This window comes from Rattus rattus, chromosome 4 (genome assembly GCF_011064425.1).
Source record: "Rattus rattus isolate New Zealand chromosome 4, Rrattus_CSIRO_v1, whole genome shotgun sequence".
Lineage (NCBI taxonomy): Eukaryota > Metazoa > Chordata > Mammalia > Rodentia > Muridae > Rattus > Rattus rattus.
This window is the reverse complement of record NC_046157.1, coordinates 1,981,102-2,006,422: the sequence shown is the minus strand read 5'-3', so window position 1 is coordinate 2,006,422 and position 25,321 is coordinate 1,981,102. Positions and strand designations below refer to the sequence as shown.

The following is a 25,321-nucleotide window of genomic DNA, read 5'->3' as shown; positions in this document are numbered from 1 at the left end:
AATGACTGTCAGAATCTGTAATAAAGTACATGGTTTCTGAAAAATATTTCAGGGATTAGATTTTTTTCTCCTTTCTTTATTTAATAAAGATCTTTCCTGTGGTTCTAGATGTCTGAGATTAAAGGACACGGGGGTGGGGGGGATGAATAGATAGTTATCGATGCAAAGTTGCAGTGGTGGGGGTGGGGAGGGGAATCACCTCTTTAAAATTTTATATCATTGTTATATTATCACTATTATTATTACTGTGCATAAATGAGGACATGCAGGTCACAGCACACATGTGGAGGTCACAGAACAATTTTTCAGGTTCTCACCTTCCACCATGGGTACCAAGGATGTAATTCAGGCTATCAAGCTTGTACAGCAATTGCTTTTACCTAGTGAACCATCTGGCCGGATCAATTACAATGCTTTATGTGTTGGCATACTAGGTACTTCCTAAGAATAATTTTAAAAAGCAGGAAGAGTTAGTGCTATTTATGGGTTTTAACCTATGTGTCTGTGCTAATGCGTGTAGGCTGGAGTGGAGAATTAAACAGTAAAGCCCACAGTCCCTCTTTCAGAAGTAAATGGGAAAGCAACAAGTGGACAGGTGAATTTACTTTTCTTACCTTACTGAACTGCCCAACAACATGTTTCAGGATATTGGGAGGTGCATCGTACAAGAATGGCTCGAGGGCTGGTAGGTAGGTACATTTTTGAAGGATGTTCTTTATGGCTTTTTTACTCTATTGAAATACAAAGAAAAATTCATATAAGATATTAAAATTTCATAGCCTTTATTCCTAGATTTGGTTTGTATATGCTCGTCCTAGGGAATGGCACTATTAGGAGGTACAACCTTGTTGGAGTAGGTGTGTCACGGTGAACATGGGCTTTAATACTTTCAACCTAGCTGGCTGGAAGCCAGTTTGTGTTAGCTCTCTTCAGTACAAGAGGTGGAACTCTCAGCTCCTCCAGCCCTATGTATGCTTGGATGCGCCATGCTCATGCCTTGCCCCAATTACATGTGGTCTTTATAAGAGTTACCTAAATAGGACACTGTTCTAACCTGCATTTGTTACGTTTTTAAAAATAGTTGTATTAAAAAAACTATTTGGACTGGCTTTTATCATAGAATAGCTTCCTGCTAAACCTTAAAACATTAAGTGATTATTAAGTTCTTAAAATATCTGCGAGAAAATTAAAATTATAAAGTGTAAAGTTAGAGGCTATAAATTATCATACATTGCATAATTATATAGACAACACACTATATTGTATAAAGTTTGTAGATAGGAAAACACAATTAAAATATTTTATTTCTTTTAACCAATAAATGTAAGAAAATACTTATTATACAGTATCATTTTCATATAGATGTGCACTCAGAAGCATCTACTTTGTGCATATGTCAGTGTGCATTTACAGAGACGCTACTGTGCCGCAGGTAGAATGTCCTCCTCAAGCCAAAGCTGAAGAGATTTACTGAACTCTCAACAGCAGGGAGTACATCGCCCACCAGCAGGAGGACATGCACTGACCGAACCCAGGATGCTTTGCATGGACCCATGTTGCCTTCAGCACTGTCCCTGCTTTCAGAGCAACACCATACAGTGTTAAGTGCCCTTAACAACAATGTGACAGAAAGGGCCTGTTGTGATTGTGACATGCTGTAGCTAGTTCTGAAGCTGGTGACTTTGTTTCTCTTCTGTTGTAAAATGTTGCCCAGCTGTGCTTAGCTGATTCCTGAAAACTGCATACCTCACGATGCATTGCATCTGTGCATCCTATGGAGCTCTTCTGCTTATGTGTTCTTTCTCTGGGGCCTTCTAGTTTGTTACTGGATGTTGACAAATAGTCTTGAAATGAAGGACCACTTCACATTGCAAATTTTGTAAGTAGATTTTTCAAAACTTTTATCATTATGCATAGTAGAGTAAACGTTTTCTTGAATTTTAAAATTTTCTTTAGATACTCACACTGAGCAGGTGTGCATAACCTTTTTCATTTGACACAATTAGCCCCAATAATATTTCATATATTAAATAAGATTAAAGAAGTTCAATCCAATCTTTCTTCTACACATTTATGAATTTAAGCTTATGTTTAAACACTTCTTACCATATAACTGTCATAATACATTTGCATGAGATATATCCCTCATAGGATCAGGCATTTGGATACATGTTTCCCAGTTAGTAGTGATGTTTGGGGAGGCTTAGAACATGTGACCTTACTGTAGGAAGTACAGGGCTGGTAGTGGGGCAGGTTTGGGTATTGTAGGCTCACCATACTTCCAGTTCTCTTTCCCTTTCATGCCTCCCTGCCATGATAAACTCATCATCCCTCTGGAACTATAAGCCAAAATATACCCTTCCTTCCATAATTTTACTTTGTCATACTGTTTTATTACAGCAACAGAAAATTATCTAATCCCATAGTGCCTTCTCTAAAAACAGACCATGTGCTCACCCACAAAGGAAGCCTCAACAGCTACAAGAAAATTGCAGAAACAAGTGTCATATCAGGCCATCATAGATTAAAGCTGGACTTCAACAACAGAACACCAGAAAGCCTACAAACTCATGGAAACTGAACAGCTCTCTACTCAATGACCACTGGGTCTGGGAAGAAATAAAGAAATTAAAGATTTTCTAGAACTTAAAGACAATGAATGCACAATATACCCAAATGTATGGGACACAAAGAAAGCAATGCCTGAAAGAGGAAAGTTCATAGTACTAAGTGTCATCATAAAGAAATTAGAAAGTTCTCTTACCAGCAACTTAAGAGCATACATCAAAGTTCTGAAACATACCCAAGTAGAGTAGACAAGAGTAAATAATCAAACTCAAGGCTAAAATCAATCAACTAGAAACAATGGGAACAATACAAAGACTCAATGAAACAAAGAGTTGGTTCTTAAGAAAAGCAATAATATAGAAAAACACTTACTCAAACTAAATAAAAGGCAGAGGGACTACGTTTAAAGGCGTATATAACAACAGACACTGAGGAAATCCAAAGAATCATTAGGTCTTACATCAAAAACCTGTACTCCACAGAATTGGAAAATAAAATGATGATTTCTGAGATAGATACCACTTACCAAAGTTAAATCAAGATCAGGTAAACATTTAACACCTATAAAACAGAAGCAGTCATTAAAAGTATCCCAACCAAAAATAGCCCAGGGCTAGATGGTTTTAGTGTAGAATTCTACCAGACTTTCAAAAAAACCTAACACCAATACTCCTCAAACTATTCCATAAAACAGAAACAAAAGGAATTCTGCCTAATTCGTTCTGTGAGACCACAGACATACTGATACCTAAGGAATTTCAGGCCAATTTTGCTTATGAACATTGATGCAAAATTACTCAATAAAAACTCACAAACTGAATTCAAGAATACATCAAAAACATCCATCGTGATCAAAGAGGCTACATCCCAGGGATGTGAGGATGGTTCAATAAATAAAAATCCATCAATATAATCCACCATAAAAACAATCTGAAGGAAAAAAATCTACATGCTCATCTCATTAGATGCTGAAAAAGCCTTTGACAAAATCCAACACTCTTTAAGATAAAAGTCAGGGGTGCAGGCCACATACCAAAACAGAATAAAGGCAATATACAACCCGATAGCCAACATCAAATTAAATGGAGAGAAATTTAAAGTAATTCCACCAAAATCAGGAACAAGACAAGACTGTCCAATCTCTCTGTATCTACTGAATATATTGCTTGAAGTTTTAGCCATAGCAATAAGACAACTAAAGAAGATTATGGAGAAACATATTGAAAAGGAAGAAGCCAAAGAATCACTATTTGCATATAATATGGGAATATACATAACTGACCTCAAAAATTCTACTAGAGAACTACTACAGCTGACGAACACTTTCAGCAAAGTCGCTGGATAAAAAAATTACCTCAAAAAAAGCCATCCTTTGTACAAAAAAAATAAACAAGATGAGAAAAATTCAGAAAATAACACTAATCAAAATTGCCCTAAAAACATATCTTGTTGTAAACCTAACCAAGAAAATGAAAGACAAATATGAAAGAACTTCAAGTCTTTAATGAAAGAGATTGTAGAAGGCATCAGAAGATGGAAAGATTTCCCATGTTCAACAAAATTATAAAAGAAAACTTCCCTAACCTAAAGAAAGAGATGCCCATAAACATACAAGAAGCCTACAGAACTCCAAATAGATTGGACCAGAAAAGAAACTCCTCCCATCACATAATAATCAAAACACAAAGTGCACAGAACAAAGAAAGAATGTTAAAAGCTGTAAGAGGAAAAGGTCAAGTAACATATAAAGGCAGACCTATCAGAATTACACCAGACTTCTCAACAGAAAGTATAAAAGCTAGAAGCTGTTAGACAGATGTCATGCAGACAGTAAGAGAACAAAAATGCCAGCCAAACTACTATACCCAGCAAAACTCTCAATTTAAAGAGATGGAGAAACCAAGATATTCCATGAAAAAAACAAATTTAAACAATATCTTTTCATTAATCCAGAGGATAATAGAAGGAAAACTCCAACACAAGGAGGAAAACTACACATGAGAAAGAGCAAAAAATCTCACAACAAACCTGAAAGAAGAGACCCACACAAACATAACTCCACCTCTAACCATAAAAATAACAAAGTAACAATCATTTGTCCTTAATATCTCTCAACATCAATGGAATCAATTCCCCAATAAAAAGGTATAGGCTAACAGACTGGGTACATAAAGAAGACCAAACATTTTGCTGCATACAGGAAACACAACTCAGTGACAAAAACAGACACTACCTCGAAGTAAAATTTTTCCAAGCAAATGTTTCCCAAGAAACAAGCTGGAGTAGCCATTCCAATGTCCAGTAAAATTGACTTTCAACCAGAGGTTATCAAAAGAGATGAGGAAGCTCACTTCATACTCATCAAAGGAAAAATCCAAAAATGATCTCTTAATTCTGAAAATCTATGCCCAAAAAGCAAGGATACCCACATTTGTAAAAGAAACTTCAATAAAGCTCAAAGAACAATTGAAACTCACACAAGAACAGTGGCAGGTTTCAACACCCAACTCTGACCAATGGACAGATCACAGAAACAGAATCTAAACAGGACACAATGAAACTAACAGAAGTTATGAACCAAGTGGATATAACTGACATTTACAGAACATTTCATCCTAAAACAAAAGAATAGACCTTCTTCTCAGCACTTCATGGCACCTTATTCAATATCAGCCATATAATCAGTCACAAAACAGGTCTCAATACATACAAGAAGATTGAAATAATCCTATGCATCATATCAGATCACCACCACAGACTAAGGCTGGTCTTCAGTAACAACAAAAACAACAGAAAACTGACATACACATGAAAGCTTAATGACTCTCTACTCACTGATATCTTGCTAAGGGAAGAAATTAAAGACTTTTTAGAATTTAATGAAAATGAAGGCACAAATACCCAACTTATGGAGCACAATAAAAGTAGTGCTAGGAGGAAATTTCATAGCACTGACTATCTTCATAAAGAAATTGGAAAGATCGTACACTAGAACTTAACAGCATATCTGAAAGCTCTAGAAAAAAAAGCAAATACACCCAAGAGGAGTAGATGTCTGAAATAATAAAATTCAGGGTTGAAATCAACCAATTAGAAACAAAGAGAACTATACAAAGAATCAATAAAACTAGGAGCTAGTTCTTTAAGAAAATCAACAAGATAGATAAACATCTAGTCAAACAAATAAGGGCATAGAGACTGAATCTAAATTAACAAAATCAGAAATGAAAAGGGAGATATAACAACAAAAATTGAGGAAATTCAAAAAAATCATCAGATCCTACTACAAAAGCCTAGACTGAAAAATTTAGATAAAAGTGGATGATTTTCTAAACACATACCAGGTTCTAAAGTTAAATCAGGACCAGATAAACTAAATAGTCCAATATCCCCTATGGAAATAGAAGTAATCATTAAAATCTCCCAACGAAGATAAATCCAGGGTCAGATGGTTTTAGTGCAGAATTCTATCAGACCTTTCAAAAAAGAACCAATACCAATACTTCTCAAACTATTCCACGAAATAGAAAAAGAAAGAACACTAATTCATTCTATGAAGCCACAGTTATGCTGATACCTATGCCGCACAAAGACCCAACAAAGAAAGAGAACTTCAGACCAGTTTCACTTATGAATATTGATGCAAAAGTACTCAATAAAATTCTCACAAACCAAATCCAAGAACACATCAAAATGATCATTCACCACGATCAAGTAGGCTTTATCCCAGAGATGCAGGGATTGTTTAGTATATATAAATCCATCAATGTAATCCACTATACCAACAAACTCAAAAAAAATCACAGGATCACCTCACTAGATGCTGAAAAAGCCTTTGACAAAATACAACACTCCTTTATGTTAAAGTTCTTGGAAAGATCAGGAATTCAAGGCACATACCAAAACATAATAGAAGCAAAATACAGCAAACCAACAGCCAACATCAAGTTAAATAGAGAGAAATGTGAAGCAATTTCACTAAAATCAGGCACAAGACAAAGCTGCCCAATCTCTCCCTATTTATTCAATATAGTACTCAAACTTCCAGCCAGAGCAATTAGACAACAAAACAAGGTCAAAGGGACACAAATTGAAAAGGAAAATGTCAAGATATAACTATTTGTGGATGACATGATAGTATACATGAGCCACCCAAAAATTCTACCAGAAAACTCCTACACCTGATAAACAACTTCAGCAAACTGGCTGGGTATGAAATTAACTCAAACAAATCAGTAGCCTTCCTCTACTCAAAGGATAAACAGGCTAAGAAAAATTAGGGAAATGACACCCTTCACAATAATCACGAATAACATAAAATACCTCAGTGTGACTCCAACAAAGCAAGTGAAAGATCTGTATGAACAAGAAGTTCAAGTCTCTAGAGAAAAAAATTGAAGATCTCAGAAGATGGAAAGACCTCCCATGCTCATGGATTGGCAGGACTAATATAGTAAAAATGGCCATTTTGCCAAAAGCAATTTACAGATTCGATGCAATCCCCCATCAAAATTCCAACTCAATTCTTCAGAGAGTTAGACAGAACAATTTGTAAATTCATTTGGATTAACAAAAAATCCAGGATATCGAAAACTATCCTCAACAATAAAAGAACTTCTCTGGGAATCACCATCCCTGACCTCAAGCAGTATTACAGAGCAATAGTGTAAAAAAAAAAAAAAAAAGGTATGGTATTGGTACAGAGACGGGCAAGGTAGATCAATAGAATAGAATTGAAGAGTCAAAAATGAACCCACAGACCTATGGTAACTTGATCTTTGACAAAGGAGCTAAAACCATCCAATGGAAGAAAGATAGCATTTTCAACAAATGGTGCTGGTTCAACTGGAGGTCAACATGTAGAAGAATGCAGATCAATCCATGCTTATCACCCTGTACAAAGCTTAAGTCCAAGTGGATCAAGGACCTCCACATAAAACCAGATATACTAATAGAAGAAAAAGCATGACAGAGCCTTGAACACATGGGCACTGAGGAAAATTTCCAGAACAGAACAACAATGGCTTATGCTCTAAGATCAAGAATCGATAAATGGGACCTCATAAAATTGCAAGGCTTCTGTAAGGCAAAGGACGCTGTCATTAGGACAAAACAGCAACCAACAAATTGGGAAAAGATCTTTACCAATCTACATCTGATAGAGTGCTAATATCCAAAATATAAAAAGGAACTCAAGAAGTTAGACTCCAAAGAGCCAAGTAACCCTATTAAAAATGGGGTACAGGGCTAAACAAAGAATTCTCAGCTGAGGAATAGCAAATGGATGAGAAGTACATCAAGAAGTGTTCAACATCCTTAGTCATCAGGGAAATGCAAACAAAACAACCCTGAGATTCCACCTCATACCAGTGAGAATGGCTAAGATCAAAAACTCAGATGACAGCAAATGCTGGTGAGGATGTGGAGAAAGAGGAACACTCCTCCATTGTTGTTGGGATTGCAAACTGGTACAACCACTCTGGAAATCAGTCTGGAGGTTCCTCAGAAAATTGGACATTGAACAGCCTGAGGACCCAGCTATACCTCTCTTGGGCATATACCCACATGATGCTCCAACATACGACAAGGACACATGCTCCACTATGTTCATATCATCCTTATTTATAATAACCAGAAGCTGGAAAGAACCCAGATGTCCTTCAACAGAGGAATAGACACAGAAAATGTGGTACATCTACACAATGGAGTACTACTCAGCTATCAAAAACAATGACTTCAAAATTCATAGGCAAATAGAAGGAACTAGAAAATATCCTGAGTGAGGTAACCCAATCACAAGAAAACATGCATGGTGTGCACTCACTGATAAGTAGATATTAGCCCAAAAGCTCAAATTACCCAAGATACAATCTATCAACCACAAGAAACTCAAGAAGAAGGACAACCAAAATGTGGATACTTCAGCCCTTCTTAAAAGGGGGAACAAAAACATTCATAGGAGGGGATATGGAGACAAAACTTGAAGCAGAGACTGAACAAATGGCCATTTAGAGCCCACCTTGCCTGTTATACAGTCCATATATATACAGCCACCAAAACTAGATAATATTGATGAAGTCAAGACGTGCATGCTGATAGGAGTCTAACTGTCTCCCGAGATACTCAGCCAGAGCATGTCAAATACAGAGGAGAACGCTAGCAGCAAACCATTGAACTAAGAATGGGGTCCCTGTTGGAGGAATTAGAGAAAGGATTGAAGGAGCAGACCCAGAGCTCCAGCTGCATATGTAGCAGAGAATAGCTTTGTTGGGCACCAACGGGAGAAGAAGACCTTGGTCCTGCCAAGGCTGGACCCCCAGTGCAGGGGATTATTGAGGGGCAGAAAGGAGGAATGTTTGGCGAGGGGGAACACCCTTATAGAAGAAAGGGAGGGGGATGGGATAGAGGGCTTATGGCTGGGAAACTGGGAAAGAAAATAACATTGAAATGTAAATAAAAATATCCAATAAAAATCATTTTTAAAAAAGGATGACTTCACAAATTTTACAGACAAATGGATGGAACTAGAAAATATCATCCTGAATGAGGTAACCCAAACCCTAAACGATATACATGGTGTGTAATCACTGATAAATGAATAAGCCCATAAGCTCAGAATACCAACAATACAACTCATAGACCAGATGAAGCTTAACAAGAAGGAAAGTCAAAGTTTGGGTGCCTCAATTTTACTTAGAAGGGGAAACAAAATAATTACAGGAGTCAGAGAGATGGAGAGAACTGGGTGGGGAAGGTGAGGGGGAGGGAAAATGGAGGGGCATGATCAGGTATGGGAAGAGACATAAAGAAGCCAGAGGGCCAAGAGAATGAATAGAAATATGTATCCGTGGGGGGTGGGAGACCACTAGAAAGTCCCAGATGCCAGGGATGCTAGAGACTCCCAGGACCCAGTGGGGATGATATTAACTGATAGACATGGCCCCCAGTGGAGTGATGGGTCCACCTGTCCATTTCAACATGTTTAACCCAGAACTGTTCCTGTCTAAACAAAATGTAGGGACAAAAAATGGGGCAGAGACTGAGGGAAAGGCCATCTGAAAACCACCCCACCTTTTCATCCATCCTATCCACAGACACCAAACCCCAACACTATTGCTAATACCAAAAAGTGTTTGCAGACAGGAGCCTGGTATAGCTGTCCCTGAGAGGTTCTGCCAGAGCATAACTAAGACACATGCAGACACTCACAACCAACCACTGAACTGAGCCCAGAGACCCCAATGGAAGAATCAGGGTAAGGACTGAAAGAGCAGAAAGGGATTGTGAAGTGGAAATTAAAGAGTTCTTTGGAAAGTAGGTCGAATGTTGTTTTGCTGGGGCAAATATGTGAAGGAAAACTTTGTTAAAGTGGACACAGGTGTGAAAGGCTAAGGCGGACTCATGAAGAAAGGTTTTGCTGAAGGAGACACAGGAGAGAAGATGTTCTGCTAAAGCAAGCACATGAAAGGGGCATGTGATGGTGAAAGGTTCTTTGCTAATGGCACGCACATATTGGCCCACCTTGCACTGCATAGTTGAGCTGCATTTGTCGGGGAGAGAGAAAGGCACCAAACAATTTCTGGTGGTGTGCTGCAGCTTGTAGCTGCTTCCCTGAACTAGGGCTGACTGGATGCACTTGCTGAGGTGAGGCACATGGAAGACTTGTCATGTTTGGAGGGTATAAACAGGACTCCATTGAGTGAGGGAGACAGGGCTTGGTAGTTGGTACAGCTATCTATGTAACGCTTGTGGGTCTCAAGTCTTCACTGATCTTTGCTTCTCTGAGAGAGGCACAGCTGAGAACTTCTCCTGCTGTCCCTGTTGGTCCCTCCTGATGACTCGTGCTGAGGCTGAGGCCTGGCTGTCTCTGCTAGGTTCGCCTCTGTGGCTAACCCAACTCTACCAAACTGGAGTGCTGGTGTATCTCTGAGGTGTTTGTGAGTGGATTGAGCTGCCTCTGCCTGCTGACCTGTGAACTGAACTGCTGATTTCCAGACAACACAGATAGGATTGCTCCAAAGAACCTTTCTAAACAGGCCCACTTCCCCCTACCCTGTATCCTTTCTTTCAAGCTACTTCTTGTGGGTGGTGGGTTACAAGGAAGGTTAAAGCATTTAAGAACCATCATGAAAAATAGGACTTGAGAAATTAAAGTTACAGGATTGCAACCCCATAGGAAGAACAATATCAACTGATCAGACCACTCAAAGTTCCCAGGGACTAAACCGTCATCCAAAGAGTTGGTCCATGGCTCCTGCTACATATGTAGCAGAGGGCTGCCTTATCTGGCATCAGTGGGTAGAGAGGTGCTTGATCTCGTGGAGGCTTGCTGCCCCAGAGAAGGGGGAGCCTGGAGGGGTGAGGAGGATAGCATGAGGCTTTGTGGAGGGGAGACCAGGAAGGGGAACAACATTTGAAATGTAAATAAACAAAATATTTGTTTAAAAAGACGTTAAGGCCCTTCAACAGAGGAATGGATACAGAAAATGTGGTACATCTACACAATAGAATATTACTCAGCTATCAAAAACAACGACTTTATGAAATTCGTAGGCAAATGGTTGGAACTGGAAAATATCATCCTGAGTGAGGTAACCTAATCACAGAAAGACATACATGGTATGCACTCATTGATAAGTGGCTATTAGCCCAAATGCTTGAATTACCCTAGATGCCTAGAACAAATGAAACTCAAGACGGATGATCAAAATGTGAATGCTTCACTCCTTCTTTAAAAGGGGAACAAGAATACCCTTGGCAGGGAAGAGAGAGGCAAAGATTAAAACAGAGACTGAAGGAACACCCATTCAGAGCCTGCCCCACATGTGGCCCATACATATACAGCCACCCAATTAGACAAGATGGATGAAGCAAAGAAGTGCAGACCGACAGGAGCCGGATGTAGATCGATCCTGAGAGACACAGCCAGAATACAGCAAATACAGAGGCGAATGCCAGCAGCAAACCACTGAACTGAGAACGGGACCCCCGTTGAAGGAATCAGAGAAAGAACTGGAAGAGCTTGAAGGGGCTTGAGACCCCATATGTACAACAATGCCAAGCAACCAGAGCTTCCAGGGACTAAGCCACTACCTAAAGACTATACATGGACTGACCCTGGACTCTGACCTCATAGGTAGCAATGAATATCCTAGTAAGAGCACCAGTGGAAGGGGAAGCCCTGGGTCCTGCTAAGACTGAAACCCCAGTGAACTAGACTGTCGGGGGGAGGGCGGCAATGGGGGGGAGGGTGGGGAGGGGAACACCCATAAGGAAGGGGAGGGGGGAGGGGGATGTTTGCCCGGAAACCGGGAAAGGGAATAACACTCGGAATGTATATAAGAAATACTCAAGTTAATTAAAAAAAAAAAAAAAAGACGTTAAGTCACATTTTTTAAAATCTAGCCATGTCTAACTAATCCCCCACACATGAAGACTGCACTCACCTTCAGCTGCAGGTCCTCGGAGCTCTCTGCTGACATGTACAAAGACAGGAGAACTGGCAGAGTGTTTGTGACAGCTACAGCCCTGGCATGCTCTGGAGTGTGTCTTCCCAGCTGCCCCAGGGCCCAGGCAGCAGCAGCCTTAATATGATCTTCTGGTTCCTCTGACAGGCAGATTGACAACTGGGGTACACCCTGCCAAGGACCCAAAAAATAGATGTTATATATAAACATAGAGTAGAATTAATGACTCTTCCCTGTCTCTCAGACATCAAGAGCACTCACTTTGGCTTTCATCCCCTAAAAGGGCCTGCCATTTAGGATAACAAACTAACTAGAACCAAATTGTACTAATTACCTGTAACAAGCTAACTTGAGTACCTTGGTATCTCTATTAACATTTACTGCCCAGATTGAGGGACATTCAGATTGAGGGACATTCAAAAGAACAACAGATGCCACACACCAGGTAAAACCAAGTGCTACTGTGACCAATGAAAATTGTCCTAAGATCACAAAACCTTCATATCCCCTTATTCAAAAAGATAAGCAGGGACTGAAGATTGAGCTCTTGCCTAGGGTACGTGCAACTGTGGGTTCAATCTTCCTCAATATCACACACACACACACACGCACACACACATACGCACACACACATGCACACACACATACACATACACACACATGCACACACATATGCACACACACATACACACACACACATGCACACACACATGCACACACACATGCACACACACATACACACACACATGCACACATACACACATGCACACACATATGCACACACACATACACACACATGCACACACACACATGCACACACACACATGCACACACACACTCACTCACTCACTCACTCCTCTCCCTCAGTGTTGTTACAGCTACGGGCGTGGGCTCTTTAGAGCGTTACATCACTCTGAAGATAGGATGGACACAGGAAAAGAACAGATGAGACACTGTGGTAGATCTTTTCAGGAAATCGAATTAGAACCAGTAAGATGGAGGGGAGCAAGTATGCCTAATCATTTTAACCTTTACCTGGTATCATGGCCTTTTGACACTAAGAGGATTTTTTTGGTATTAAACTTAAGGTAATTATTACAGCCTCAAATTAGAAACAATATGCTTACCAAGAGTCAGGAATAAGAATTTTATTTGTTTTCCTTAGGGACACAAACTGTGACGTGTTTACGGTGTTTAAGTTGGTTATATTTTTACTATTTAGTTAGCATTAATGCTTAAGATAAAAATGTAAGCATATGCTACTAGTGTAAAAAAGGCTTCATTCCTACATAAGCATTCAATCATGTTAGGATGAGCAAAACTGGACTTAGGTTGACCAAAACTAATAAACATGTATGACTTAAAGAAAGAAATTGCAGGATATATTCCAGTTGCTCATATTATTGTGATTTTAATCTATCATAATAGTGTTCTTAGCTTTACTATAATTGATAAAAATTAATGTTGAGTGTGCACATGTATGTGTGTGTGTTTCTAAATACATGGATGCAATCTGCCCAGCTGGTATAGTTTTATTTGTATGTGTATCTTTTCAGAGCTGACAATTTCATATTGGAAAATTACTGTACAGTGGAGAAAATTATATTATAATCTCAAAAATTAACTGGTTTGTTTGTTTTAGTGTTAAGGCATTATCACTAAGAGGAGGAGAGAGTACTATTGCTCTGTGCTTTATCTCAAACTCCTGCCACCACTTTGATCTCCAGGAAACTGGAAAAACCACAGGCAGGACTGTCAGCTCCCTTCACTATGGAGGGTCAGGCCTCCCTGCTACTTGAGCTGGATGCCTGGATGCCTGGATTCCTACACTTGCATTGTTCTTCCCACAAGATAGCTAAAGAGCAAAAGCCCTAGTCATAGCCTTACGGCTACTCATCTAAACGGACACCAGTGCTCTAGTCACTGTCATGGTCTGCAATAACAGAGGAACAAAAAATAGCAGGATAAAAGAACAGAGAGCATCGTTGTAGGACACATGGAAGATAACACTCCGAGGCCGCCCTTCATCCTGATTAGTAGAAGTAGGCTCACCTCTTCCTGTTTAGCCAACAGCAGATCACCTGCGCTGGGTTGTGGGCACACAGCCTCTGGAGCACTCATCAAGACATCGATATTTCTGCATGTTTTATGAGCATCTACTATGTCTCGCACTGCTCTACACAGTGAGTTTATACAGTTATAGATTGATATAAACCAAAATAAAAAAATAAATAACACCCAGAGCAATGAAATAAGAGCCCAATCCTGCTGTCTGCTGTGTGTCCAGGCTTACAGCCTGTAGCCAAGGAAGGAAGCTGTTTGCGAGAGCTGTCTCCATATTCAGGTGCCGGGAAGGGGAGGAGCATAGAGACCACTGAGAACAGACAAAATGACTAACGGTCAAGCCATTTATAGTAGGTTCTTGTCTATCTCGTTCAGTTTGGCTTTGGTTCTTTTTTTTTTTTTTTTTTTTTTTTTTTTTTTTGGTTTTTTTTTCGGAGCTGGGGACCGAACCCAGGGCCTTGCGCTTCCTAGGTAAGCGCTCTACCACTGAGCTAAGTCCCCAGCCCCTTGGCTTTGGTTCTTGAGGCAGGGTCTACTATGAAAACACAGCTGACTACGGACTCATGAGCTCCCAGCTCCCAAGTACAAGAATTAAAGGCGTGTGCCATTGACCACGATGTGCTTGGCATATTTGTAAATATGCAGATTAACCCTTTAATATACACATACACTTAGCAGATAAGTTCCAGATAACGGTGATACTTTAAGGTGGTGATAATTATTGGAACAAGATACTAAGTCAAACACTTCTGTGACCTCAGCTTTCTAAAGGTCACTTAAGGAAACAGTGGCAAGCACTGACTCAACAGCAGAGCAACTGGAATCACGGGGCGATTTTGGTTTCCGCCCCTCCCATTCAACTTACAGTTCCACCCTAGGTTAGCCTGCTGCATAACTAAGTGTGAGTGAGCACACCTTGGAGATGATCACCGCCATGGCCAGGTTCTCAGAATGAGCAGCCACATAGCCCAGCATCATGATGCCAGGGAGCCGTATGTTCCCTTTGCTGGATCCGATGCAGTCAATCACGGCAGCCACACCTCCGGCATTAACAATCAGCTGGGAGAGCTGAGGGAAACAGAACAAGAGCCCAGACAACTTGAGATGCTCTTTAAATACAGCTTGACTCCACTTTCTTTAGGATTGAAAAAAACACAACCGATAAAAATTGAAATATGACTTATAGAAACTGTTGTCCTTTCTAAAGAGACATGAGGGGACTCACTGTGAAGAACTTTATTCTGTAGTTCAACTTTCTCCTTATCAATGGAAAAAAGCCTTGCCCCTGTTATATGTCATGTTAAAACCCTTCACCTAGAGCTACTTATTCAGCTTATATTAATCATGGGAAGCTCAGACACTGCAGTAGTCTAACCCACTTGCCTGTTTGCTGGCAAGTTAAGTATACTTCAATTACCAAAACAATCCATACAAATAAAGATAACACAGAGACTAGTGTGCACTAAAATTAAACCTGGTTAAGCAAAGCATGCACAGAAAAAGGATAGAACACAGTCTTGCTTTGTGGGGGCAGGCGCAGGGGATTCTTCACAGAAAATCAACAGTCTTGACCTTGGGACAGGAGATCTTTGTGGTCTGAACCAGTCCAGAAGTGGAACATATCACTTCATTGCTCCTAGCTGATATAAAATGTTGAGGATGACAGAGGTCCACTACAGCTAGAAATGGAAAGCTATAAGTGATTAGAAATAGTATTTTAAACTCCAACTAAATTATTACAATGCGATAGTTCTCAACTGAAAGGAATTTTGTGCCCTACAGAATATTTAGCAATGTAGAGCTACATTCTGGTCGGTCCCACTTAGGACCGGGGTACAGCACTCAGGGCCAGGAGTGCTAGTCACTAAAATAAAATAGACTTGCATCTTGAAGTTTACTTCTCAGTTGGTTTTTCATTTGATTGGTTGGGTTTTGTTTGTTTGTTTGTTTTTGTTTTTGTTTTACCTCAGGCGTATGTTTTGCAATCTCTCTAATTAAGGTGCAAGCATTTTTCTTCACATATTCATCTTTGTCCTTCAGGCAGGTTAGTACAACAGGGAAAATTTCTGCTTCAACGACCATCTCTGCCAGGTCCACAGAGTGTTTCGCAATCTGACTGAGAGCTGAGAGTACCTGGCGCTGTCAAGCAGAAAGAAAATGAAAAAGTTATAAGGAATCCAACAGCCCACCTCATAATTCAGACATAGTTTTACAAGATTTATAATATCCCCAGGCAGTGATGGTTTTGAAGGCATGGGAGAATTATGGAGAGCAGCTGAGGCTGGGCGCTGTGTAGCAGGTCTTCAGTCTCCCTGCAGGGAGACCAGTAGAGGCCACTGGTGAAGAGTACAGCCTCAATACAAGGACAACACCACCATATTGGAGTTATAAAGGACAGGGGCAGGTGTGCAGCGAAGCTCGCCTGAGCCTACCAGACAAGCTGTGTGTGTTACAGATAGCAGATTTGGAGAGGTACCTTGGAGACCAGAAGATCAGAGTGGGCCCCAGAAGTCAAACACTGACGCACCCGCTGAGCTTGCTTTTGCTTTCATCTAATGTACCCTGGTTTTTTCGTCTTGGAAAAAGAAAAGTATTTTCCCATATTTCAACAGAGCCCTGGAGTTAAGAGGTCTGGATTTTTTAAGAGACAGTGGGGTTTTAAAGTATTGGAGTTGATGAATACTATGGGACTTTTGAAACTGTAGTATACTTTATATTATGACATTGATGTTAGATCTTGGGGACAAACAAGAGAAAAGGTTAGTTTTAAGTGATGTGATTATATGTCAAAGTTGACAAAAATGGAATGTCATAGTTAACTTTAGCTGTCAGGTTGACAGCCCTACAGTCACCTGGAAAGAGGGAACATCAAATGAAAATTGAACAGATTGGATTGGTGTATGGATATCTGTGATGCAGAGTCTTTGCTGCTAATTGATGTTGTTAGAAGAAGAAGAGGAAGAAGGAGGAGGAGGAGGAGGAGGAGGAGGAGGAGAAGAAGAAGAAGAAGAAGAAGAAGAAGAAGAAGAAGAAGAAGAAGAAGAAGAAGAAGAAGAAGAAGAAGAAGAAGAAGAAGAAGAAGGAAGAAGAAGAAGAAGAAGAAGAAGAAGAAGAGAAGAAGAGGAAGAAGAAGAAGAAGAAAAGAAGAAGAAGAAGAAGAAGAAGAAGAAGAAGAAGAAGAAGAAGAAGAAGAAGAAGAAGAAGAAGAAGAAGAAGAAGAAGAAGAAGAAGAAGAAGAAGAAGAAGAAGAAAGCCAGGAGTTCCTGCCTCCAGGTTCTAGCCTTGGCTTCCCTTAGTGATATGGACCCTCCCACATCTTCCCCACCAAGCTGCTTTGGTCATGGTGTTTTCCTTATAGCAGCAGCAAACAAAACACAGTTTTCCCAGTCGTATCTTAATTGTTATTGCCTAAACCTTATAGCATTATTTTCACATATTAGAAGACCAACTGCATAATTAATATATTTGCATGTTTTTCTTTCTACTACGTAATGCTAACCTGTACATGTTTTCATTTTCTTAGACTGTGAAGGCGCTGGCTTGTCATCATTACCTTCAGTTTGGCATCAGGGTTGAGGATCATCTGGGCTAAGTGAGCAATGGCTCCGGCATCCACCACCGTCTGCGCTAACTCTGGGGAGTGCTTTGAGATATCGCTGAGGGCCGAGGCAGCAATCCTTTTCAAAGCAATTTCTGGCTCCTGGATACACAGAACCAAAAGAGGAATTGCTCCTGCATCCACCACAGCTTGAGATAATTCTGTCGGGCCAAGAAAAGTGAGTGAGTGAGTGTGTGAGTGCATGTGGGCAACTGATGCCAGCCAGTTTTCACATAGACAAATACAGGAAGTACAAAGGATGAGGGTGTATTTTACTCTATTGACAACCACATTTAAAGACAGGGGATCGAGTGGGTGGTCACTGCTTCTCTCTCACCCACCACATACACTTGAGGGAAACAAAAAAAGAATTCCAAGCATGACTTGTATAATTAATATAATATTCACAATCTCTGCTAATTATTGACCACTGGGTATGGTGGCAAGTGCCTCTTTAAAAGCTAAGGCAAGATCAGGAGTTCGGGGCCAGACTCAGAACATAGTAAGTTTGAGGCTAGCCTAGCATACAGGAGACCCCGTCTCAAAAAGAAACTCATACCACACAGTTCAAACACTGAGCTTAAAAGAACTGAGTCCAAATTGACCTGAAAGTCTTATCCCTGAGGATTAGATCTCATATCAGAAGATGCCATGCAAGCAGTCAAACTAAAACAGCAAACAACGGTGCTGCTAGCTGTAAAGCTTGAGAGCCACAATAGTGAGCGGCCAACAGACAGCCTGGGTAGTACAAGAGTGGTGTACTCTTGTGGGTGACTAACAGCTATCTAATTGAATTTAAGGTCTGATCAATAGGATGGAATTCATGGATGGAACTGTAAGCCTAAACAACTACCACAGCTAGAGAGTTATAGACCCCAGACCTGCCATTTCCCTAAATCAATGCAATCTCTTACTGGATTCTAAGTACTTGTTCTTGTACTCAGCAGAGGAAACATTTACAAAAATCCATGACTGATCAAAATCAGAGAATAACTGACCAACTGTAAGGTACCCAGCCCCAAATGATATATCCACCATACAACTCCTACACCTAGGGCTCAGGCAAAAATCACTGGAGATGGGGCAGGAAGATGGTAAGAGCCAGAGTTCATACTACAAGTTGTACATGGCCATGCACGGATTTTATGTGCACACTGCGGATCACACTCAGATTTTCATGTTTGTGTGATGAGCAATCACTGAATCATATCTTGTTCTACTAACATAGCAAATCAATGTTTTGTGTGAGTGCGTGCGTGTGTGCGCGTGCGTGTGTGTGTGTGCACGTGCGTGTGTGTGCACATGCATGCGTGCGTGTGTGTGTGTGCATGCGTGAACATGCACACAAATAATAATAATTGAAAAAAGGTCATTAATTTGAAAGGAATTTTGAGTATGTAGTAGGAGATACAGAAGGAATGGAAATGATAAAAATACAGTCTCATCTATGAAATTCTCAAAAAAATACTAAAAATGTTAAATTAAACAAAAAATTCCATTCGACATAAAATTAATATCTTTTTAATATGTGTGTACTAGAATATAATAGGCCTAATATTTGTGTCATGAAAATAGAATCCTACTCAGGGGCTTTCAATCTCATACATGGTTTCTAAGAGCAAATTACAACTCTGAAAATACAGTTAAGGCTGGAGATGAAGTTCAGTGCAGGGTACTTGCCAAGCATGACTGAGGCTCTGGACTCCATCCCCAGCAAAAATAAATAAATAAGCCATCAGCAAAAACATCCATCATCTTCTGCAAAACAACTATTTCTCTTTATGTTTCTCCCACACATCTTATCCTTTATATAGCAGGGTAGCTATACATATGGCTCACAGCAATTATGACAGTCTATATACACAAGACCTGTACAATTCCAGCCAGACCAAATCCAAACAGGAAGAAGGGAGGTAGGCAAGAAGTCCCAGCCCATATTTCTGCCAATGCTGATTTCCATGGAGCCAGAGCCTGAACTCTACTTAAGACACCTCCAGGCAGTCCCTTTCTCTCATCTACTAGTACAGAAGTCACCTCACCCATTGTAATGATCTGGGACTTGCCTTGAGTCTGAACCCTCAAAACCCAGTGTGGCCCCAAGAGTGAAAGCCAAACATCACTTCTCTAATCCACAATCTACCAGACTGCCGTAATCTAACTACAGATCTCAACACACACACAACACGGGTGAGACCAGCTATTAACACAAAGAACAAACATTGCAACACCAAGGGCCTAGATCTCAAAAACACAAACATGGACAACTAAGATAATACGCCATCTCCAAAAACCAGAATCCCTATTGTAACAGTCCTTGATAAAAAGGACTTTAGCTGAAGCACAAAACAAAAGCTTCAAAATAGCAGTTATGAATCTGTTCAAGAACCCTAAAGAGGATATAAATAAAGGCTTCAATGAAGACTATGTAAACACAAAAATTTTAATTAAATAATATGAATAATTCAAAATACAGAAATAGAATTTAACAAAGTAATAGCACTACCAAAGTCAAGACATGCTGAAATAAAACACAAAAATAAAAGTTCAAAAGTCAAATGAAAAGCTTAGAGGAAAACCTCACCAACAGACTAAACAAAGTAAAGTCAGGCATGAAGACAAGATAGAAGAAATGGATATGTTGGTCAAAGAGAATGTTAAATCTTTAAAAATTTAGACACAAAACACCGAGGAAACCTGGGATGCTATGAAAAGGCCAAATCTACAAATGATGGATATAGAGGAAGAAGACACCCAGGTCAAAAACACAGAAAATATCCTTAACAAAAATCATAGAGTTTCCAAGTCTAAAGAAAGATAGCAATAGGCATGCTAAACTGGATAGGGGAAAGCTCATGAGGACTCAACCCTACACAAAGAACTACGGGCAACTAAGAAATGCTAGGATTAGAAGAAATGCTCTTTCCAAGGGAGGAACAACCAATTGCTTGTCCAATACCAAATGGTCATATCTCAAAACATACCTACAAATAATGTTATATAGACTGAGAATGGCATATTTATGTTTTCAGGAATACATATGGTTTAAAAGAGTAAGGAAAGATACATGAAGGTAGGACATTGGGAACATAATGTCTAGTTCTGAAAATCTAGCCAAGAACCCCAAGAATAGAGATAGACCCCAAATGAGAGCCTTCTATTACAATATTCTAAATTAATGTAGTGTCCATTTGTTTTATACATGTTTATCTTTATACACATGGATCAGTGCAGCATGCAGTCCTCATCAATGAAGCTTCTTTTTGAAGTTGAACTGAGACTGTTGGATCCACAACTGGTGATAATGCAGGGAGTATGTGACCATGGAGTAGCCAGCCCCATATGGCACATCTATAACACAGCTCTTAGAACTTTGGCTTAAGGAACATGACAGGTGGACAGGGAAAAGATTTTAAGAACCTGAGGAGCAGATGACTGCTACAAGACAGTATCTTGTGAATAGGAGAGGGTACTGCACCCATGAACTCTCAGTGAGACCTGCAAAGGCCACAAAAGTTAACATGCCAACAGGGACAGAGGACAGGTTCACAAGGCCCCAACCCTAGATGTTATAGACTAACCCTAAAACTTATAGACTGTCTGATGTCTGTGAAGGAAGGAAAACCAGTTATTTTCAGGATAAGTTCCCAATCCTAATTAGTCAGCCCTAAACATATGCACACCCAGGAAACACCAACTGGACTCAGTAGAAGACATATGTAGATATATAGATATCATACATACATAAACAATAGTTATAAAAGAGGCTATGAGTCTGAGAGGAAGTGAGAGTGAGAACATCAGAGGACATGGAGAAGGATGAGGGGGGATAGAAATGGCACAACACTGGGCAGTCATATGAAGTTCTGAATCCCAGTGAAACCTATTGGGTAAATAAAATAAAGTATAAGGTGAATATGCTACACAGGTTTATGTCAACTTGACACAATCTAAAGTCATCTGGGAGGAAGATGTTAAGGAAAGATCTCCATAAGATCAGGCTGCAGATAAGCCTGTAGGGCATTTTATTAGTGATTAATGGGAAAGAATCACTTGGTGGTGGTGCCATCCCTGGACTAGCGATTCTGAGTTCTATAAGAAAGCAGGCTCAGCAAGCCATGGGGAGAAAGAAGCAAGCAGTGTCCCTCCATGACCTCTGCATCAGGTCCTGCCTTAAGGCTCTTGACAGGTTTGATTTCCTGCCCTGACTTCCTTTGATGATGAACTGTAATGTGGAAGCTAAATAAGCCCTTTCGTCCCCAAGCTGCTCTGGTCGTGGGCTTCATCATAGCCACAGTAATCCCAATGAAGACAGAGGACTAGTTAGGGAAGGGAAACGGATAATGGGAGCAATAGGGGTTGGAGGAGGCAAGGTGGGTAAGCCAAAATGCTCTGTGTGTGTGTGTGTGTGTGTGTGTGTGTGTGTGTGTGTGTGTGTGTGTGAATGAAGTCTATTGTTGCATATCATTACCATATGCCTATTTTCTCAATGGGCAGTAAATGAATCTATTTAGACACCAAACTCTACATGCTATGTAATGAATTTTAATACATTAATTTTAAAGCTTTCATTAATTTTTAAATACATTAATTTTAAACATGACAATAATATTCTTTCTCAACTCAATTTTATTATGTTCTATTTCTTTCCTGTCTCTCATGGTATTGCTATGTTTCTGGGTTGTCAACAGTATTGTCAGGAGCACATAGTGGAATTATATGATCGAGTAATTAACGCAATCTTGGACATCAGAATTAAACCCAAATTCTGGTGCTACCATCCACATAACCTCAGGCATCCTCTCTAAGTTACACTGTTTAGTAGGGAGACAAGCAATTGAACAAGCTAGCTGAAATGCAGGTGCAGAGCCAGGCACATAATTATTCAGTACACAGTAGCTACTCTTTTATACATAAACACAATGGAAAAAATCCGGAAATTTGAAAAGGCATACCAATTCTACTAACTGTAATACAAACATGTAGTTCTTTATAACTTATATCCATGTGAAAACGTACATATATTATTAATAAATGTTTGCTACAGTATGTAATTTTATCATTTAAAACATAACTTATAACAAAGACTCAATGTATTTTCATGGGGTGACAATCCATGTTAATTTCATTAACAAACAAATTTCAAAAATATTTTTATTTGACTGGCTAATTTGGGATACTTATTTTGGTTGGTTTAATTCAGTTTGGCCCTGAGTTTGTAATCTTTCTGCTTCTGCTTCCAGTGTGCCAGTACTGTAAGTACAAACATTATTACTGACTACCAAAGAACCAATCCCACTGAGAGTAGCTGACTATCATTCAAATGTGATTCTTACCACATATACAATCACCCTGAAACTCAATCTACTGTTTATTAAAACAGAATAATGTCCGAACCCTAGAGTTTCCTTGTTTCCAAATATTCCCAGTTACCTGTATTGTGTCTTGCAATATATCCAAGTGCCCAGGCTGCAGCCTCCTTGACTCCAGGGTCAAAATCCTCCAAGCATATCACCAGTGTATCCAGAGCTCCACAGTCAACTATGGCCTGGGCCAGCTGAGGAGAGTGTTTACCAACTGCTCTCAGCACAAAGGCAGCTGCCTTTTTGTAGAAACGCTAACAGGGAAAAGAAAAGAAGAAACCAAAAGCAGCTTTTAAATTACTTTAAAGACAGCTCAATGGATCTGGAATACAAAAAGATAAAAACTTAGCCTGAGAAATCACTCTGATACTTTGAAAATCCCCCATTGCTCCTCTCTGGAAAACTGACAATAAGGTATGTTTAAATTTACATGTTCAAATATCTTACACTTAAGTATGCATTTAGAAATTGTAAAAATCAAATATAAACATAATGCTTTCCATAATGTTGAAAGTGGTGAGAGTTCTTGATTTTGAAAGGTGTTGTTTAACTCATGGGAACACTTAAACTTTTCAAATATGTCACTGTACTATCAGTTAACTCATTTCCATTATTTGGCTTCAGTCTCTAAGAGGGCAAGATGCTCATGATCTCAACTCATGTTCTGAGTATTCCGAGTTAACCAGAAATAACAACCAGGTTTCAAGATGTTCTTAGCAGCCACCACATAAGGTAAAATAGTCATAAATTTTAAATTTCTCTAGGTAAGCTAAACAGTAGAATACAAGTTAATCGACCCTTTTAGAAATGTGTTTTCTGGGGACAGGACACTTCTGGTTTCTGACTGCCCCCAGAATTGAACCAGTCCCACAGCTCTCTATACCAAAATCCCATGGGGGAAAAAGCTGGACTCTCAGAAGTGCAGACAATTCTGAGAACTCAGAGGAGACTACTTCTGCTGACATTCCTGGCCCAAGAGGAACCTGCATAATGCCCTCTGGAAACAGGAACTTAGGAGCAGTCAGGGCATGATGCTTCCAGTTTCTGCCTGCACCCAAAGCTGAACCAGCCCCATAGTGCCCTGTACCCAAATATCCTGTGGGAGAGAGCTGCATTCTCAGAAGTACAGACAATCCTGAGAACTGAGAGTAGACAACAACATCTGCTCACATTCCTGGCCCAAAAGGAACCTGCCTAGTGCTCTCTGTGCCCTCTGGGCACAGGGACCTAGGAGCAGTCAGGGGCAGGACCCATCCGGTTTCTGCCTGCACCCAGAGTTGAAAGCCAGTTGCCAGGAGTGCTGATACACTTGAGACTATCATTTCTACTCTGAGGGATCTGCTTAGAGCCCTCAGGACACACAAACCCAGGAGCAGTCTAGGACAGAACCCTTCCATTTTCTGCATGCACCCAGAGCAGACCCTGTGACACAGCTTTCTGTACCCAGATCCTGAAGGGAGAAAGACCGTTTCCAGGAGTGCTGACAAACAGGCTTGCAGGAGAGCCAAGCCACTGTCAAAGACAGCAAAACCAGCTAACACCAGAGACAACCAGATGACAAAAGGAAAGCTTAGAAACCTAAGCAACAGAAACCAAGCTTACTTGGCATCATCAGAGCTAAGTTCTCGCACCAAAACAAATACTGGATATTCTAACATACAGGAAAAGCAAGATTTGGACTTAAAATTACATCTCATAATGATGATAGAGGACTTTAAGAAGGACTTTTTTAAGTTCTTTTTTAAGGACTCCCTTAAAGAAAAACAGGACAACACAGGTAAACAAGTAGAAGCATTTAAGAGGAAACACAAAAAACAGGAAAACACAACCAAACAGGTTAAGGAATAGAACAAAACCACCCAGAATCTAAAAAGTGTAAATAGCACAAAGGGAGACAACCCTGGAGATAGAAAACCTAGGAAAGGTCATAAACACAAGCATCACCAACTGAATACAAAAGAGAGAAGAGAGAATCTCAGAGGCAGAAGATACCATAGAAAACATCAACATAACTGTCAAAGACAATGTAAAACGCAAAAAGCTGCTAAGCCAAAACATCCAGGAAATCCAGGACACAATGACAAGATCAAACCTAAGGATAATGGATATAGAGGAGAGTGAAAATATCCAACTAAAAGAGGTAGTCAATATCTTCAACAAAATTATAGGAGAAAACTTCCCTAAACTAAAGAAAGAGATGCCTATAAATATACAAGAAGCCTACAGAAGTCCAAATAAATTGGACCAGAAAAGAAACTCCTCCC

General features: G+C 39.9%; 1 protein-coding gene across 1 annotated transcript in view; it reads right to left on the bottom strand.

Annotated features, from left to right (window-relative positions):
* LOC116897750 (sperm-associated antigen 6) overlaps positions 1–25,321 on the bottom strand; it is a 62,144-nt gene that overhangs the window by 12,284 nt on the left and 24,539 nt on the right. The window contains exons 3-8 of the mRNA XM_032899184.1: positions 23,128–23,311; positions 17,653–17,858; positions 16,065–16,238; positions 15,015–15,167; positions 12,015–12,206; positions 615–731 (exon numbers count right to left, since the gene is read on the bottom strand). Of these exons, the coding sequence (XP_032755075.1) occupies positions 615–731; positions 12,015–12,206; positions 15,015–15,167; positions 16,065–16,238; positions 17,653–17,858; positions 23,128–23,311 (1,026 nt within the window). The remainder of the gene's footprint in view (positions 1–614; positions 732–12,014; positions 12,207–15,014; positions 15,168–16,064; positions 16,239–17,652; positions 17,859–23,127; positions 23,312–25,321) is intronic.